Source organism: Procambarus clarkii, chromosome 65 (assembly GCF_040958095.1).
Source record: "Procambarus clarkii isolate CNS0578487 chromosome 65, FALCON_Pclarkii_2.0, whole genome shotgun sequence".
Classification (NCBI taxonomy): domain Eukaryota; kingdom Metazoa; phylum Arthropoda; class Malacostraca; order Decapoda; family Cambaridae; genus Procambarus; species Procambarus clarkii.
In genome coordinates this window covers 18,035,405-18,054,226 of record NC_091214.1, presented here as the reverse complement: position 1 = coordinate 18,054,226, position 18,822 = coordinate 18,035,405, and the positions used below count along the sequence as shown (strand labels likewise).

The 18,822-nt window shown below is 38.0% G+C and overlaps 1 protein-coding gene across 3 annotated transcripts in view; it reads left to right on the top strand.

Annotated features, from left to right (window-relative positions):
• The window catches only part of Tbc1d8-9 (TBC1 domain family member 8/9), a 42,836-nt gene that overhangs the window by 10,605 nt on the left and 13,409 nt on the right, over positions 1-18,822 (top strand). For all 3 annotated transcript variants that reach the window (XM_045763434.2, XM_045763433.2, XM_045763432.2), the window contains exons 9-20: positions 1,010-1,130; positions 2,411-2,628; positions 3,902-4,002; positions 5,192-5,304; positions 5,561-5,717; positions 7,195-7,398; positions 9,327-9,585; positions 10,699-10,814; positions 14,197-14,330; positions 16,225-16,413; positions 17,511-17,708; positions 18,375-18,546. In XM_045763434.2, coding sequence (XP_045619390.2) covers positions 1,010-1,130; positions 2,411-2,628; positions 3,902-4,002; positions 5,192-5,304; positions 5,561-5,717; positions 7,195-7,398; positions 9,327-9,585; positions 10,699-10,814; positions 14,197-14,330; positions 16,225-16,413; positions 17,511-17,708; positions 18,375-18,546 — 1,982 coding nt within the window. The remainder of the gene's footprint in view (positions 1-1,009; positions 1,131-2,410; positions 2,629-3,901; positions 4,003-5,191; positions 5,305-5,560; positions 5,718-7,194; positions 7,399-9,326; positions 9,586-10,698; positions 10,815-14,196; positions 14,331-16,224; positions 16,414-17,510; positions 17,709-18,374; positions 18,547-18,822) is intronic.

Genomic DNA, 18,822 nt, shown 5'->3' with positions numbered 1-18,822 from the left:
TAATGGTGTTCTCTGAATTCCACGATTTTTTCACATTCTATTATATAATGATACAAAGTATGCGAATAGTTGTGCTGATAGTTTTTCTAGTGACAGGAACTTGCCCAGAGCAGTCTTTAGTGGACACCATATTACTCTATAAAGCACCATAGTGATGACCTTGCACCGAACAACATGGCACACAAGAGAGACTAGATTTGGCCCTGAAAATCTCAGATCTTCAATCACTAAATCAGTCACTGCTCGACATGTACGAGGGCTTCCCCCACAGCATTTATAATTTTAGCTCCTGCCACGCCACCTGATTCTTCACACGTACAACACTATGGAACCACATAGGCCCATAATGGATTACATATTCTTGGATTTTGACCAAGTTAATCATTCTTGCTAGCTAATTCCATAACAAATGAATAACATAAAACATTAACACTCGTCCACAAATTATGTTTACAAATTGAATGCATGTGTTGGAAAGTTTAGACTGGTGCACTCCCAGTGATCATCATGGCCATGTGCACGCAGTGTGCACTAAGTGTTTAAACAACTGAGAAATGGTCGTTTGATGTAGCTAGACTACTCTGGCACGAAACAAGGCAAAGTATATTAAAATTGGTGCCAAGAAAACAACGCATCCTCCAAATTGACAGTACGGTTTAATACTAAGTGTAATAAGTACAATTCGTGACTGATAGGAATAGTGCATAATTACACTTATTTGTGCCATTACATTTACCTCTATATATTAGGAGGATGGGATGCAAGAAAAATCCAAACAATACTAAATGTTCAAACCATGGTGTTGTATGCACAATATATTTTATTTTATTTATTTATGGTCATTCAAAGGGTTGGTAAAAGATGATAACTTTTTGAAGTGTTAATATCATTAAATATCTGAGAGGAATTTTTCATTATATTTAAGCTCGACTATTGCGTGCTTCAGTAACTACCTCTTCATGTTATATTTTGGCCTTGTGTTTATTGTATTTTATAAATCACAACTCAGATTACCGCTGAGAGAGAAACTAGACGGATCAACAAGCTGCTCTCTGTGGGCGCCGTACAAGAAGGCCTACATCAGCGGCACACTCTACATCTCTCTCAACTACATCTGTTTTGATAGCAAGGTAACTCAACAGTTCTTCCGGCCACATAGCTATCCTTTGTGTCATAAGTAGTAGGTAGCCATCAGTCTCGGGAGACTATGAAGTTGCGCGCTGGGTGTCGGTCTGGAGTGGCTTCTCCAGGGCAGGTTGATACGGGGGAGAAGCTGTTACCCATGCAGCAGCCCCCCCCCCCCCCTATACTACAAGGGGGGACTCAAATGCCTCATTATTATTAGATAATTGTTGTAACTGCCACAGGTAGTAAGTTGGATCATGTTTTGATGGGGATTAGGGAGAAAGTATTGGTGATGAAAAAGTATTATGCCCGAAACGCTTTGCGTAATAGTGGTTTTAGGCATTGTATGTACTAGCTCTACCTATAAGTCAAACAATCCTTGTAAATATTTATTGTATGTATGTACCTTACCTAAATAAAATTGTATTGTATTGTATTGTATAATCCAGTAGGCATGAACAACATTCACCGCAGCCAGCCCCACTCGGCTATCCAGCATCTTGGTATCTGAAGGGTGAAAACAAATTTCGGTTTTATTTATGACTGTATCACATACGTTAAAATGTTTCCTTTATATGATCTTTTCTAAAGTTTATTTCATCAAAGGCTAAAAAAAAAAAAGAGATTTCTTATTTTAAATGGATGAATACTTGTTAGAATTAATTGTACCATGTTTAATTTGGCCTGAAGAAATTTTGTAAATATGCTGTTAATTTTGTAATTGCAATATTCATATCATATTTTTTATCTGCATAAATTGTTGCCTAAGCAACTCTCACTTTGCAGTCATTGCAAGCATCAAATATCACAGCAAAAAAATATTTTTTTCCTTCAGTGTCAGGTGGATTATATTACAAGTACAATACAGCATATGCAAAATTATTGACTTACAATTCAGAAAAAATAAAATGTACATGTTTATCACTCAGATTGTTCAGTAATATGCTTATTGTGATGTGTATATACTATATATATGAACACGTTGTACTGAACGGGGTGAGAATAGCTTGAGCTACCTCATCCCTTTGTGTGTATTTATACCTGGTTGATACCTGGTTGATGGGGTTCTGAGAGTTATTCTACTCCCCAAGCCCGGCCCGAGGCCAGAAATAAGGTTATACCTCAATAACCTTATTTCAATTCAATTCAGAAAATTAGTATTATGCAAGGATGACGTGCATTGAAATAGAAATCAAAATTTTTCTATTGGCATTGTGCAGATACAAATTTACAGTACAGTATATCATGTACTAATGTTTCTTAATATATATTTCTGTATTTGTAGATTGCCAACCTGGTTAGTGTAGTGTGTCCACTGCGAGTTGTTCAGAGTGTGGAGCGTGTGGACAGCGTCAAGGGCAACGTCATGGTGAAGCACGCTCTCTTCATTTGTACCACGCAGATGAATGCTTGCAACACCTTCCTCTTCATTGATGTTGGGGATCGAGACTTCGTCATCAGTAAACTTTCAGAGATGCTGGGGAAGAGTATACCCACGAAGAAGTAAGCTAGTGGTTCAGCAAATCCTTTTATGGCGAGATATGCTGGTTGCATGCCATCTTTGTTGTTGTTTTAGATTCAGCTACTCGGAACTAAACATTTCCTTGTTACACGGGCTATGGTGAGCCCGTGCATTCCATCTGTTTGTCCATATCTTTTGTACGTTGTTCATTGATGAAATTGTTTTGAACATGTTATGATATCTTCTTATTTTTGACTGCTAGGAAACCATATAAGTTTGGATTTAGACCATGTGTTAAACCAGAAGAAGTTCGTAGAAGTTTTGAACAAGATTAAACCTTTAGTTTAAAGGAAACTCAAATTTTGGAATGGTATTTAAATATTGAGGTGGAAGGAGGCTGTTGAATTTCTGTATTATCAATGCTTGCAAATGAGATTAAAATGCAGAACTGATGAACAAATTGGCAGTGAATGCAAGGCATTTAGTTTCAGAAGATAGATTATAGTGTGTTGTACAAGGCAGGCTCTTTGTCTAATCATCTTCTCATTGCATTGTGTGATGTACAGTAACTCGTCATGCTCTCTGCCACAATTAACTGCATTTCACGTCCCTCTCACTATTGCTGCTGCTTTCCTCCAGCTTGTTTTTTCCATAATATTTGTATTGTGTTTATTTTAAGTCAATTTGAGGGTTTGAGGATGAAAGGAAGGCTGAGAAAAGGGACAGCCATGGAGGGTGAGGATGCTGGAACTGCTTGTGAAAAAGTGGACGGGTTGCGGTGAGAAACAAGTTTGTCGTTGAAAAACCAAACTGTCGCTACTCTGTAACAATTATTTATGAAAAGGAAGCAAGTTAGTACGATATTGTACACCTTGTTTTAAAAAATGGTTGTGTTGCCACGAATGGTTTGTAATGGGTAAAATACTATGGTGAATGAGTGTTTGTAATATATTTTTAAATGCCTTTGATTTTTTCTTTACTGCTTTTTCTCTGGGCTGATGCGTCTCCTCTGCATGGAAGTGGGAAACGTGTTGATGATGATTTCCCTTTAGTTCTGTTAACCCATTTTAATTACCTATCAGAAATATGTATTGACTGTAGCAGCAATATGAAAATTAATTTTCAACTGAATTTTTTTTTTTTTTTTTTTTTTTTAGAATTATTATTTTAGCTTATTTAATATACAATAATGCTCTTATTAAACTTTAGGATTTTCCTTAATTCATGAATAAAATATCTTGAATGGTTCCCCACATAAAAATTCCCGTTCTTGTCATCATTAAATAATTATCGAATACACACTCAACTCTTCAGTGCCTTGCCTGACAACATGGTCGTGGGGGGCGTCAGGAGGGACAGCCGCTCTAACTCCGTCTCTGAAGATAAAAGTGAAGACATTAGCCTCAGTAGCTTAAGTAAGTTCATACCAAATTTTCCATGACTATTTCTAATTTTAAGTTTGTTTATTATGTATTGTAATCATAATGAGAAATCTGAGCTGTCCTACTTGGTTGGTGCACGAGGCGAAATTTCTACGCCGCAGAATTTTGTTTACGTGGTCCCTACATGTTCATGCGATGGTGCTTGGGGGTACTGGGGGAAAATTTAATTCATTGTAAAACGATGTTTGGAATGAATAAGCATACGTGCTGAAATCTTTCCAAGCCCCTCCTCTACTTAAAAAAAAAAAAAAAATTGGTCACCAGTGGTGCTTACGCATTATCAAAGTCCACCTGGCTTCTCACCTACACAAACTGGCACGCGGCCTGGTCGACGACCGGGCCGCAGGGACGCTAAGCCCCGGAAGCACCTCAAGGTAACCTCAAGGTTATGGCAGTATAATGGCCACAACAGAGCTATCTGGTCTGTGGCTCTTAACATTCGTCCTGAATGTATATTTCAGTTCAGGAGGTAGTAGGGACCAGATTTCAGTATCTTGTTGAGCAATCGGTAGCTGTTAAATATACTTTATAATGTTGTTAATGTATTAAATTAATCCTCTAATTAAATGTATTTGGTTTGTTTACATGTTCTTCTTTTAAATATCTTGGCTTGGATAATATGAAGTTTTAACCACAGAAAGAGAGATTTAAAAATGCCACTGAAATGTTTAGTCATGAACAGTTGACTAAACTGTTCCCTCTCCCCCTGGCAAGAGGGACATTGAAGCTAAGGTTGAGAAACAGGGCAGATGAATGACCATTGCCAGTTTAGTAGTCTGATGATGTTTCATGATGTTAAGAGGAGTTCGTTCACTCAAGGTGGTTGAGTGAACGAACTCTGTAACAATTCTGGGGTTCGAACTCTGGGGTTCTGGTGAGTGAACCTTTCAGATGTTGTGAAGCACTGTCATACTACCGAGCCGGCCCATGTTCATTCACCTTGCCCTGCTCCAACCTTGCGGGGGGTTATAGAAACTATGTAACATGAATATAAATATGAAATGAAAATTAAATGGAGATTTGCCATGAATCATTTGATTTGCTCACCTGTTCTACCTCACTTAAGTTGGCAATGAATTTTGAATAGCTGATAAATTTGTAACTTGTGTATATTCCAAAGCTATCTAGATGTGCATTTATGACATCAGTGTTCCTACCCTAGGTCTTGGGAGCACATCTGACAACAATGGTTCGGGTTTGCCAGAAACACCCGAGACCGAGACGACAACAGTGCCCTTGAGAGCCCTCTATGCTGGACTTGAGGATGATGTGGAAGTCAGTATTTGTATTCTTTTGACATTTGATATTTTCCCTGTCCACCATTATGTTCATCTAACTTGTATCTTTGTTAAAGCCTGACTGTGTCATATAGTAGACATTGTTGTTATGATGTGTTCCAATACTGTTGGTGGCTGAATACCCTTTAAATGTATTTTGATGGACAAAATTATCTTTTCAAAAACGTATTCTACTATTTATTCATAAAGTTTTTATTATTATTATATTAAAACTTGCAATGCTTTCTAACTAGGAAGGAGAATGCGAACAGAGGAAAGAGATCCTTTGGGAGCGTCACTGGAACGAATATGGACGTGGTGTGACCATGTATCGTACGGTGGAGACTCTTCGCTTGGTGCTGGAAGGGCTGCCAGACACTGTCAGGCGAGAAGTGTGGTTAATATTTTCTGGTTAGTAAATACTGAGAATATACCAAAGTTGTCAGTTTTTCTGTGGTTGTTAGTTTCTAGCAAATATTGTGACTTAAATTTTTTTGATTTTGTAAAACAAAACAAAAATTGCTACTACTGTATACCAATTGATATTTATAAATGATAAATCTTTGTTTTCATTTATATTGTGTTGAATAAGTATTATAGAATACATTTTATTAGGTAATAAGCCAATGAATTAAGTAATATTGTGAATTTATTTAAGAATTTGACCCATGCTTCATAAAGTCTATTGATTATGTGCTTCATGGTCAGCATTACTAGAATATGGTATATAAATATTTTCAACTAAATGCATGTATCGCTGTACATACATGCACATACAGTATATCATTGTTGATGATGATGATCTATTTTTGCAGTATTGATACCTGTAAACTTTCAACTGTTGCTGTACTATGATCCTCTTTTTAAATATTATATATATTAGTCATTTTATAATTAGTATCCATTAAGACAGTATCGGTCAGAATATTGATATCGGCAGTCCGTAGAAGGACTGCCGATATCAATATAATCCATTTAATCATACCATTAATCATTAAGTAAACCTCAGAGTATTCTCCACTCTAGCTTCCACTATATCGTAAGGCATTATGACATTAATCCAAGATTAAAGGCATCAGAATTAAACACCATTTAAAAATAAGTGATTATCAATTTATTATTAATGCACTAGCATTAAAAGTGCGAAAGCAGCCAAGAACCATTATGGTATATTTCAGGTCAGCTCTTCCAACGAGTCGGCCATAAATGTTGGGAAGTGTGTGTGCCCTTTAGTAATACAGTAGATCAAGTACAGAACATTTGTAGTGAAACCTTTGCAACATTAACAGTTGTTGACCAGACCACACACTAGAAATTGAAGGGATGACGACGTTTCGGTCTGTCCTGGACCATTCTCAAGTCGATGAACTTGAGAATGTTCATTCTCAAATCGACTTGAGAATGATCCAGGACGGACCGAAACGTCGTCGTCCCTTCAATTTCTAGTGTGTGGTCTGGTCAACATACTTCAGCCACGTTATTGTGACTCATCGCCTGCAACATTAACAGTTAATCAGCTAATAGAGATCCAACCCACAACTGAAAATGAAGTGACGACGGCGATGACATTTTGGTCCAAGACGTCATTGTTTCTTCATTTTCACTTGTGGGTTGGATATAAACGCTTCAGCCATATTATTGTGACTTGTAATCTGCAATCAGCTTCTTCTAAGCTACCCTCCTTCATCATGGCAAATAGAAAATAGATAAAGGCACTATACAGATAGGTAAAATGCATTGCTATATATGCTTAATAATAATAATAATTAATAAATAATAATAATAATAATAATAATAATAATAATATATAAAGACATATTCATGAATGTTTGTGACAGTACGACATGCAAAACGTCAATTATATTTTCATTTAAATGTATACTTGCAGGTGCTATTAATGAGCAAGCAACTAATCCGGGTTATTACGAACAAGCAGTAATTGCGGGATTAAAGCGTGGGGGTCCTGCTAATGATGAGATCGAGAGGGACCTACATCGGTCCCTCCCAGAACATCCTGCATTTCAGAGCGAGACGGGAATATCGGCTCTAAGGCGGGTGCTCTGTGCCTACGCGTGTAGGAACCCTGCCATCGGTTAGTTGCTGAATTACATTTTAGAGGTGTGAAATATATGCAAAATTTGTTATTACATATTACATACATTTCCTTGAGCTAAAAAGATTGAATTTTTCTCGTTAAAAATTTATTTAAAATTGATAATATATGTAATTACACTTGCTGCATATTTGGAGTGAATTTAATCAAATTTTAGTTAATGTACTTCAATTGCTATGATATTGTTTATAACATGGCCATAGAAATGGCTCTTCAGGGGGCGTCTGGTTCCAAAAATGCAATAAATGAAAACTCGTTCGATTTCAATCAAACTTTTTTGACAAGTTCTATATGAAAAGTGTTTCATCTGGTCCAAGTTTCAGCATCGTAGCATAAATAGGAAGGGAGAAAAAAATATTGAAGTAGTTGTGAAAATTATGCCAAAATGATCAAAATCGATTATCAAACAAAAGTGTCAACTGAAATCATAGCTATGACTCTTTGCTATCACAGTAGGATATATTAAACAAATATTATAATTAGTTTAATTTGAAAAATTTTTTAAGAAAAAAAAAATGTGTTTTTTCAATTTTTTTTTTTTTTTTTTTTTCGGACGATTTGCATCAAACTTACACACCTGACTGTACGTAAGCCTATCTGTAAGGATGCCAATTTTGGAGAAAATTGGTTGATGTCAACCTCAGCCACAGATTTTAGAACCTTAGACTTTATTCATTTCTGTTTTTTTTGTCAATTGACACAAACGTTTACAAAACTGTTTCATTTTTTATTCAATTTACATGAAACTTACACAGTATATGTGGAGGGCATGTCTCTACATTGGGGGGCTTTCATTTTTCTCTAAGTTCATTTATTGATTTTATAATAGCAATAAACATGCCATATTTGCATAATTTTTTGGGGGAACTTTGAACATTTGTATTAGGAAAACTAAAGATGTTTTGGAAATTCTGAAATAGCAATCCTTTATTATATGCTAATGTGTCAGAAAAGTGTCACAGAATAATTATATCTGAAACGTGTGTTCTGAAGTGTAGACTTGAAAATGTGTAAAAAATGTTGAAAAAAAACAAAAAAAATCTCCCTTTCTATTTACGCTGCAGTACTGAAACTTGGGACAATTTCAGCACTTTTCATATACTGTACAACTAGTCAAAAAATATTGGTTGACATTGAACAACTTTTCCTAAACCAACAAGTCGGCCCCTTCAGGTAGATATAGGAGATGATGACCTCTAACTCTTATTAGCAACCTTAGAGCTTTTCCTTTCCATGACTTATCTCAGGTTTTTATCTTACTAGTTTGTGTCCAGTCAATCCACCCTGCTCAGGGCACGAACCATGTTGAAATTGTTGTGCAGTAGTGGCAGTCATTTTAGGAAATAGAAAATCTTGAGGCAGACTTGGGCAGTTCTACTGGTAATGGAAGACAGTATGACATGTGAAAATACTTGTAGAAGGTATTATGAAGGTCGAGATTTGACACCCATTCTTAGAATGTGAAATGAATTCCAATTATATCCAAAGAGTTAGTTAAGAAAAGGGGTAAACAGGGCTAAGCTCATTATAAATTAGTGTTGACTAGGCTGGAGTCACAACTGTACCCTTGTAGTGTGAATCATTTGGTGTAATATGTAGTAAGGTACTCATAACTGGCTAAATTATGGTCCAATTGACCATAATTTTAGGACCATTGTGGTTACTTTTGCTGAATTTGGTACATTTATGGCAATATGCCAATGCAATGTTGGTTTAGAAATTGTGTAATGATTGCAATGTGTGCTGTGTTACAGCAAAAACTAACAATTTGCTGGATATATATAAATCTGGATATTGTGCCTTCTTTTGGGGAATTTGACTACTTAATTATTTTTCATTTTAGTGGTTTTTGGATAATAGGTACAGTATTTTGGTATAATATAATGTCCTAATTCATATTCCCTAAGGTTACTGTCAAGCCATGAACATTGTGGCATCAGTCCTCCTTGTGTACTGCAATGAAGAGGAGTCGTTCTGGCTCCTGGCTGCTCTGAGCGAACGTCTCCTCCCCGATTATTATAACACTCGGGTTGTCGGGGCCTTGGTTGACCAAGGCGTACTAGAAGACCTCATTCAAGACCACATGCCGGGCCTCCACACCAAGCTTTCAGACCTCGGCATCATTTCTCTCATCTCGTTGTCCTGGTTTCTTACCCTGTTTCTCAGGTTTGTATCATCTCAACCTGTACATGTAGCTTCTTTCTCACCAGTACTCTGTGCACATAATTCATATAGATGTTTTAGATGAAATTTGATTAAATAGCATTAAGGATTTGTAGAGAAGGATGAAACCAGCATTAGTTGACTTGTGCAGAAGTACGTGGAACAGAAGACTACTCAATAGCTCGGACGATGGAGCTTCGGTCTTACGTGAATGACACTCTCACGGTTCGAGTCTCTTGAGCCCAGGTGAATGTAACATGAAACCGATTCAGTTGCAAGAATCACTCGATAGTGTTAGGGCAGGAAAATGGGAGAAAGTTGCTCGATGACAAATTTGGAATATGAAAAGTTTTGTGTCCATCAGTAACATTGAATGAAGACTTGTACATAAGGATATTACATTATCTGTTAAACCGGGTGACAGTCATAAAGGATGGAGCAATTGTTAGAGAATTGAAGAGTTGTGCTGGAGGTATGGATAAAACTGACCTGCTAAGGATGTAGGTCTGTTGTATAATGTACCTATTGTATAATGTTGTGGGTATAATTTGACTGACTATCGTGTTGGTCCCTTGTCATGGGGGGGGGTAGAGATATGCTGTATAGGGGTTATAGGTGCACAGGTGATATAATATTGTAGAGAGTTGAGGATAAGATGCTGAGGAATGTATTGATGTATAAAGCAGGACAAGAGTGATTTAGATAGCTTAGGTACATACCTTCTACAACACTACCTTGTACCGATATATAGAGAAGCTGACCAAATAAGGGGGTTATGGTGAATAAACTGATACAGTAGTGGAAATGGAATGGAAGCGATGTAGATGTATTTCTGAAAACAATCTTTGTGTGCTTATGTGAAATGCGTTAGATGAGTTGGCTGTAATGTGTGTATGGAGAATTATAATTACATACTTTCAAAATAGATGAATATGCTCATGTTGATTGTGTGTGCAAGGTGAAGATATTGCGTACACACACACGAGATAATTTTACAATGTTTACTTCCAGGTTTATATTATCTTTGAGACTGCTACTGTAATTATAATAATGTATTAATTCAATTTAATGTTGTAAGCTCAAATGATGCACTAAAATGGCTTCATTCTCCTACAGTGTAATGCCATTTGAAGCGGCTGTGCATGTGGTAGACTGCTTTTTCTACGACGGTGCTCGTGTAGTGTTCATGGTTGCACTAGCCATACTCGACGTCAACAAAGTGGCACTGGAAAGTAAGCAGCCTCTCTCTTGCATCTTGTGAATTTCCATTTTGAAGTTATGGTAATGAAATAATACACTATCATAAAAGTTATATTTTCATTAATAAAGTTTTAATGTGTTGTTTATTATTAGAGTAACTGAAGTAAAAAGAATCAAATACAGCACTGTGTGAAGTATTTAATTCATGTATGGTGTTTTGTTTATTTTCTGGAAGAGACCTCTCGGTAGCTTCCCCAAGCTTAAATGTTATATTGCCAAGCCTTGGCCTAATACTCCAGGGGCCAGATTCACGAAAGCACTTACGCAACCACTTACGAACGTGAACATCTTTCCTCAATCTTTGACGGCTTTGGTTACATTTATTAAACAGTTTACAAGCAAGAAAACTTCCCATTCAACTGTTGTTATTGTTATAAACAGCCTCCTGGTGCTTCGGGGCTCATTAACTGTTTAATAATTGGAAACAAAGCCGCCAAAGCTTATGAAAAGATGTACAGGTTCGTAAGTGTTTGCGTAAGTGCTTTCGTGAATCTGGCCCCAGGCCTGTGAATCCTATGTCACCTATTGGGAGCCACTACTAGAGTCTGGCTCCTTCAGTAAAGCGTGGAGCGTAGGGAAACCACCATGAGACTGGTAAAATGCAGCAGAAAGCATAGGTGTAACAAAATAAGCCACTGCTTGAAGGTAATTTGGCGGCCCTAGGCAAACAAACATTGTTGTAGGATAAATTCCCTGACTGTGACTGACTAACAGGACAACTGACTGACTGACAACTGACTACTACCTAGTCGCCTCGGGTCTCACTCCAACCTATCCTCCTACAAAGAACATCGCTTTTCGCTCCTATGTGTTACATAAAGCTAGAAATTGTCATACTAGAAAATGGAAGTGGCTTGCGAAAGTGACGTACTGTCCCATTTTCTACCTTAGGTCCTCTGGTAGGTTGGGAAAGGACACATTAAATTAACTGTTTTCTTCACGCTGGAGAAACCTTAGGAGGATGAACTGGTCAGTCGGCCTGCCCTCCCTTTTCCACTGGTTTGTCTAATACCAGTAGGCTCTGCTGGGCCTATCATTGGCTTCACACTTTCTGATTGTAATGTATCGGAATTAATGGAGAAAGGAATATGAAAACTCAGGGAGAGTAAGGTGGAAGGGAGGCGTGAGTAGGGGTGATTGAGAGGAGAGCGATGAATAGTCATGAGAAAGAAAGTTTAGAATGAGAGAAAATGGGTTAGAGTAGGTAAAGTAGATAAGATGTAGATAAAAGGGTAGAAGAGTAGCAAGTGCTGCCACCATCCAGTTACGGGTTTAAGAGACAAGGAATGGAGCTTGTGTGTTCAGCAGTGTTAAGTGATGTAACCAACAACAACTGCAAGCATATAATCATACCATTAATCATTAAGTAAACCTCAGAGTGTTCTCCACTCTAGCTTCCTCTATATCGTAAGGCATTATGACATAATCAAAGATTAAAGGCATCAGAATTAAACATAATTTAAAAATAAAGTGGCTATCATTTTATTATCTATTAATGAAAATTCAATCATATGGATATTATAATTCAACCTTTTTTCTTAACTTTCAAATATTAACATTAATTCAGAATTTGAGTCGCCACACAAGAAATTGAGAGCAACACTGCTGACTGCCCCTGAAAATTACACGTCATGTAATTTGGGAAACACAATATACAATATGTCAACCTTAAAACTCAACTCGCCACGGTCTATGATCTAAGATGGTTGGAGAGGAAGGAAGGAGGGAGGGAGGGAGGGGGGGGGGGGAAATACAGCTGACAAAGGCCCCACTAGCTTGTGGGGGGACAGACCTTCGTAGACCTGGCCTGCTACTGCTGGAACCTCTCTGGTGTAGCGAGGCTTCTCTCTTGAAATTGCACAAAAGCTCGGGTATTTAAGGGCAAACTGGGAGCTTAACTCCGCCTACCAGGAGATAGTCTTCGGCTATCTTCCTACCACACCTAAACAGCGGCTTATTTGGTGGGAAGAACACAGCCACCCGTCTACAATTATCAGCTTAGCTGAGAGGCAAGGTCATTTAACCCGACCTGACCTCTGCCAGACATGTGAACACACTGAAGGTGTGACTTTTGAAAAGCTAAGGACCGATTACCTGGCAGCACCCAACATCTTGCGTAAACTGACTCTACTTGTATGTGAAATATTAAATACAACCCTTTATGGTGTTACAGGATGAATGATGATAGTATTCCCTGGAATGTTTGGTTTCTCTAGAGGGCCAGTGTTTGTTCTTGTTCATGCTTCATGGTTACGATTTCTGCCACCCACATTGCATGCATGTTTAACATTCATTTACTCGGTGAGGCACAAAAGGAACCAAGAAAATACAAAGGTTTGCAACTAGACTTGTACCATTATTGAGAAAAGACTGCTATGAGGACCATGTTAAGGGAAGTCTCACTTACAGCAGTAGAAGAAAGAAGAAATGGGAGATATGATCACTACATTGCTGATAATGATGGGGAATATACAAGGTAGAAAGGAAGCCTGTTTGAGAGAAGGGTTGACTAAAGGGATAAGAGATGATGCTGGATACACAATTAAGTACGGGATGTAAGGAATTCTCGTGTCCTGTACGAGTGGTCAGCAAGTGGAATGCGTTGAAGGAAGTTTGTTGTTGAAGTCGCTTCCACTCACAAGGGAAAGAATAAACATGACAAGAACGTTAACACGTTGAGTTGTAATTAGCATACCAGATATTAAAGGCTGAGGTAGAGCATAAAGAGCTAGACTTCATTCCTCTGTAGTCACTGATAGTTAAGCACTTGATAATTAAGCACCTCTGTATCCAACACTGCCACAGAAATCACAGCAACCCACACCACAATTGCTATCACTGCCACAGAAACCACAACCACCACAATTGCTATCACACATTCAACTGCAACTCTCTCCACTAAAAAGACTGCACCCATTAACCTTTTCATTGCATGCTCCTCACATTCCCTGTGATCGTTACACCAGCTTGTGTCCGTAATCCAACCTTGTACTCACAACACCTAGTGTAGGCATAACAATACAAGTTTAAAAACTCTGTATTATAGTATGAGACATACTGACTCTAGGATACCCTTCTTAATTGCCCTCATTTAATTGAAGCATATTTAGTTGGAATCCTGAACATCCTGGGACAGTTGAGTGCTCACTCTTCACTCCGCTCACGTGCATCTTGCACATTGAGTGACGTGGATGTAAAACAATAAGTTGATAATGTTCTGGGGGAAACGTAATGCATAAATTTATCACTTGATTGCAAACATATGATTTTGTTTCGTTGGAACTAAATGACTAGTGTGCAGGTTGAGAAAGTACTATCTTTGCTGCCTTTCAAAGTTTGCTCTTCCCTTTTCAGATTGTGATGATGAGGGAGAAGCCATGATGGTTCTGGCCGACTATCTAGGATCAATCAACACTCCCAAGAGTCGATATGGAAAACGTAAATCAAGCGTCTGCGAAGACAAGCAGTCGGGATCACCTGAGGAAAGGGTATTGAGTGTTTTAGCATCCTGTACTTTAACCCTGTTCCCTTCCTTATTGTGGTATAAACAAATTTGAGTGACCTTAGCTACCACCTGGTGGCAATAAGGCACATCGCTGTTAAGGTGTTTGACCTTCGACACCAATTGTTTGCCTCATTACCTCTGATGAATTTTCTTCAAGCAGTTGCTTGTTTTGTTGCAATTGTAGTGTCTGGTGTGATTTTCTTGATCTGGTATATTTTTATCCTCAAGCTCCTCCTCAATTCATAGAGGGAGGCAAATTGTGATCCTGGCTTGTGGTAGGCAAGGGTGGGTCCCACAGGCCTGAGCATCTTCCTGAGGTATGACTGTACCAGTGCTTAGCTCAGATAGCTTTTGTCAGCCCACCAGAAAATGGTGTTTGACTACATTCAATGCTTGATTTATGTTTAGTGTTTGTCTGCCTTGTTTTAATAACGAAGGTCCACGGAAACGTATTTGACAGATGGTGAAAATTTATATACTTATATGACTTGTATACATTTCCTTGTATCTTACACACATTTCATCCTGCGCAGGGAAACGAACCTGGGACCATTCGGTTGTGAGCCGACAGTACACACATTTTTAAACTTGTAGATATGTTTTGTTGTTTTGAAAATTTGATTGTATACCTCCAAACATCTGACTAGTTCAGTTACAGCATCTTGCTCTTCTAAGATAGGCCTAAATTGTAGCTAAGATAGGTTAAGTTGAGACTTGCATCCAGTTTAGTTCACAAGTCGGCCGTACAGAGCTTGGTGTATTTACACAAGTGGCAAATGGTTGGAGGTTAGTAGTATAATTGTAAACAACTCTACATTATTATTATTATTATTGCAATTCGTTCAGTGTGAGAACTGCTACTGGAATAATAGTTTACTTTGGGCTTTAATCACTGCACGGTGCCCCTGGTTTCTGCAAAAACTTCATAGTGCAATTGTCAAGGACATATTTTTGTTGTTTTAATAAATGTTCAGGTCAAGTTAATGTCAAAATGTTTCCGAACTCAACCATTTTCATTTCAAAACCCAGAGTGATGAAAACATTAAAAAAAAAACATTAAAATATAGCCTAATTAAAAAAAAAGTAGCACAACTCTCAGAGTGCCTTAGGGCGCTCTGCCCAGTGCAGTGGTTAAGAAGTAGTCCATAGAGAAGGAAGTGCGTTGATCTTGGCATTGGGTAGAATATATGTGCAATAAATGCTGGGTACCTTAGTTTTGACTTGTAGTGAATATGACATTGGCTAAACTTTGCTGGTGGATATTGTTAAATTTAATATAAGGTGTTTAAATTTTAAGCCGACACCGATTCTGTCAAGTCTGAATGAATGTTGAGTACTGTAATTAGAAATCCTGAACTTGTGCAAGGTTATTAAGTTGTTAGTAAGAGGTATAAGATAGAATTAATTGAAGATAGAAGCCTTAATGCTCCTGATTGGATAGTTATCAAGCCAATAAAAGACTTACCAGAAAATTAGCATTACTGAACTGTGTTTGGTGGTGAAGAGAGCTATGGAAATAGACTTCTTATTGATGAATGTGCCAGCATATTTAGATCTTTAGTATAGGCCATAATGTAATAGATGAACAAACTACAGTATTATTTTTGGTGAATAACTAACATTTTAAGTGACCTTACATGATTAATAATAGTACTGCCCAGTATTACTGACCGTCGTTATCTGCCCGAAACGCTTTGCGTAATAGTGGCTTTAGGCATTGTATGTACTAGCTCTATCTATAAAACCAACAAACTTTGTAAATCTCTTTATGTATGTACCTTACCTAAATAAAGATTATTATTATTATTATTATTATTGTCTTTTGTCCGTTCTGATATATTTTGAATTTCGTTCACCTTATATTTTTGTGTTTGCAGGTTATGGTGAACATTGTTGACATTATAGAAGCAGCATACCGAGGTTTCGGTTTCATCACAAATGTTGCCATCGAGCGACTACGAGTCAAGCATCGCCTACGAGTTGTTCAAACACTAGAAGACACCGTTATGAGGAACACCTTACGTACCGTTGGTCCCGACTGTATTTTATCCGAGGAGGACCTGAAAGTGAGCACTTTTACTCGTATATGAAATGGTATTAAAGTACAGTACAGGTGGCCCTTGATTTACATCAAAGCAGTGTTCCTGTAAATACTTTTTGTCAATAAAAAATAAAACCTATAAATCTCTAAACCTAATTTACATAAATCCACTTTTGCATTAGGCCAGTTTTCTCAATAAAATGCCTGTTTGTACAATAATATTTAATGCTCCCTCCACTTTCCTGCCAGAAATATAGCACAGAATGAAGTTTACAGTAGATTGATTAGATGTGAATTTATGGAAAAATATTAAAAAGACGACCAAGCATGAGAATACTTGATGTGATAGCCTGATAGGTTTCTGTGACTGCAGTGTACTCATTAATTAGTGTGGATTATGTCCATTAATCCACATTTGACCTCTTTGCCATTGAAATACAGTACACCATGTATTTTGAGATTGATATCAAAGTGTTGACTTGCATGCCACAGAATCTGCTCTTTCCAAGACCGTGCAACTTGAGGGGCGGTTGTACAGTAACTATTGGCAGTGCAGTCTTGGTAACTAGAATTATTACACAGATGCAACATTCATAGTCTCCTTTGTTTTCCTGTGCATATGCATTGTTTGTGTCTGTGTGCAGGAGCTTGATAAGTGTCTCGGTAATGAGAACATTTCTCTCTGTGCATCGTCAAGGAATGGTGGTGTTCTCTGGGAAAGGACACGCATTGATGTAGTTCTCTGGGAGTGGACACAGGTTGATGTAGTTTTCTGGGAGTGGACAAGGGATGGTAGTGTTCTCTGGGAAAGGACACAGGTTGATGTAGTTTTCTGGGAGTGGACAAGGGACGGTAGTGTTCTCTGGGAAAGGACACAGGTTGATGTAGTTTTCTGGGAGTGGACAAGGGACGGTAGTGTTCTCTGGGAAAGGACACAGGTTGATGTAGTTTTCTGGGAGTGGACAAGGGACGGTAGTGTTCTCTGGGAAAGGACACAGGTTGATGTAGTTTTCTGGGAGTGGACAAGGGATGGTGGCATTCGCTGGGCGAGGACACAGGTTGATGTAGTTCTCAGGAAGTGGACGAGAATGCTAAATAAACTAACGCTTAATTTTCTTTCAGGAACTTGTCATCTATGTTCGTGGGGAGCAGATTTTAGGAGGAGAGGACAAGGAAGTTCGCCAGCGTAACAATTCTGCAAACCCTCTTACCCAGGAGGGCTATGCCCTTGGATATGAAACTTTCCGTCAGCTGTTTTTGAGTGTTTCGCCATGGGGTCAGGGTGATCGTGCCGAGTCCATTGTGACAAGTATTTTTAATGTTAGTTATTCTTCAAAGTCGGTGTAAATGGTACTGGTAAAATATTCCATAGACCTGAGTAAAGTGTGCCTGACCTAAAATAATTATTAGTGACCAACATGTAGAATTATCACAATTGGGAAACATGTTTTGTCATATGCTGTCATAACACAAATCATGCCTGGCCTTGGGCCAGGCTTGGGGAGTAGAACAACTCCCAGAACCCCATCAAGCAGGTAATTGTAATCAATGTATTGATTACTCTGCTGATGCTTCTTCAGTGACTTACTACAGTATTTCCATTTTACCTGGAGTGGGTTCTGCGAGTTCTGCTCTCCAGGACCGGCTTGGGGCCATGCTTGACTTGTGATAGATTTTAAATGTTGGTGAAACAATAGATAATGACCATTAGTGAATGTATTGAGCATTTGTTGTAGGAAATGTCTTGTGTACAATAGGTAAAGGTAATTTACATAATAGTTTTATAGTCATGGTAATAAATCTTTTAAAAACAGTTGGTGAAATTTTATAGTAAAGAAGACCTATTTGCTAGTCTTATTTCTAGATTATGTGCATCTTAATTGTCACATTGCTGCTTAAGGTATCCTTGGTCAGTTTGGATTTATCACATATTTCAGTACAACTGTTTGTAATATACTTAAGTGTACCATTGGTTATCCTCTGCAGATGTTGGATGTTGATGGAACACACGTTCTAAGTTTTCGCTCTGTAGCGTGGCTGTTCGGGGTTCTATGTAGTGGAGACTTTGCACGTAAGCTGCGGTTGTTCTACTACTTGCATTTGGCATTTCCTCCAAACTTGGAGGAAGTGGATAGGGCAACTAGAAAGGAGGAGAATGGTAAGAAAAATCAATTTGTAAATCTGTTGTCTTTTTTATTTTTCAGAGATATATCTACTGTACTGTGTACTGGTAGTCATTACATGTAGTCAGTTTTAGGTTGGCCATGGTGGAAATTAAAACTTTAGGATAGCTGAAAATAAATCTTGTAAGGAGTGGTGAATGATTGAGCTTTAGAAGCATAACTTAACAATGTTAGTGTTGCCATAAGCGTAACGGTTGTAAGAGGAGAGTTGTGTGTATGCATTCGCAAATTAGTCAAATTGCAAGCCAAGT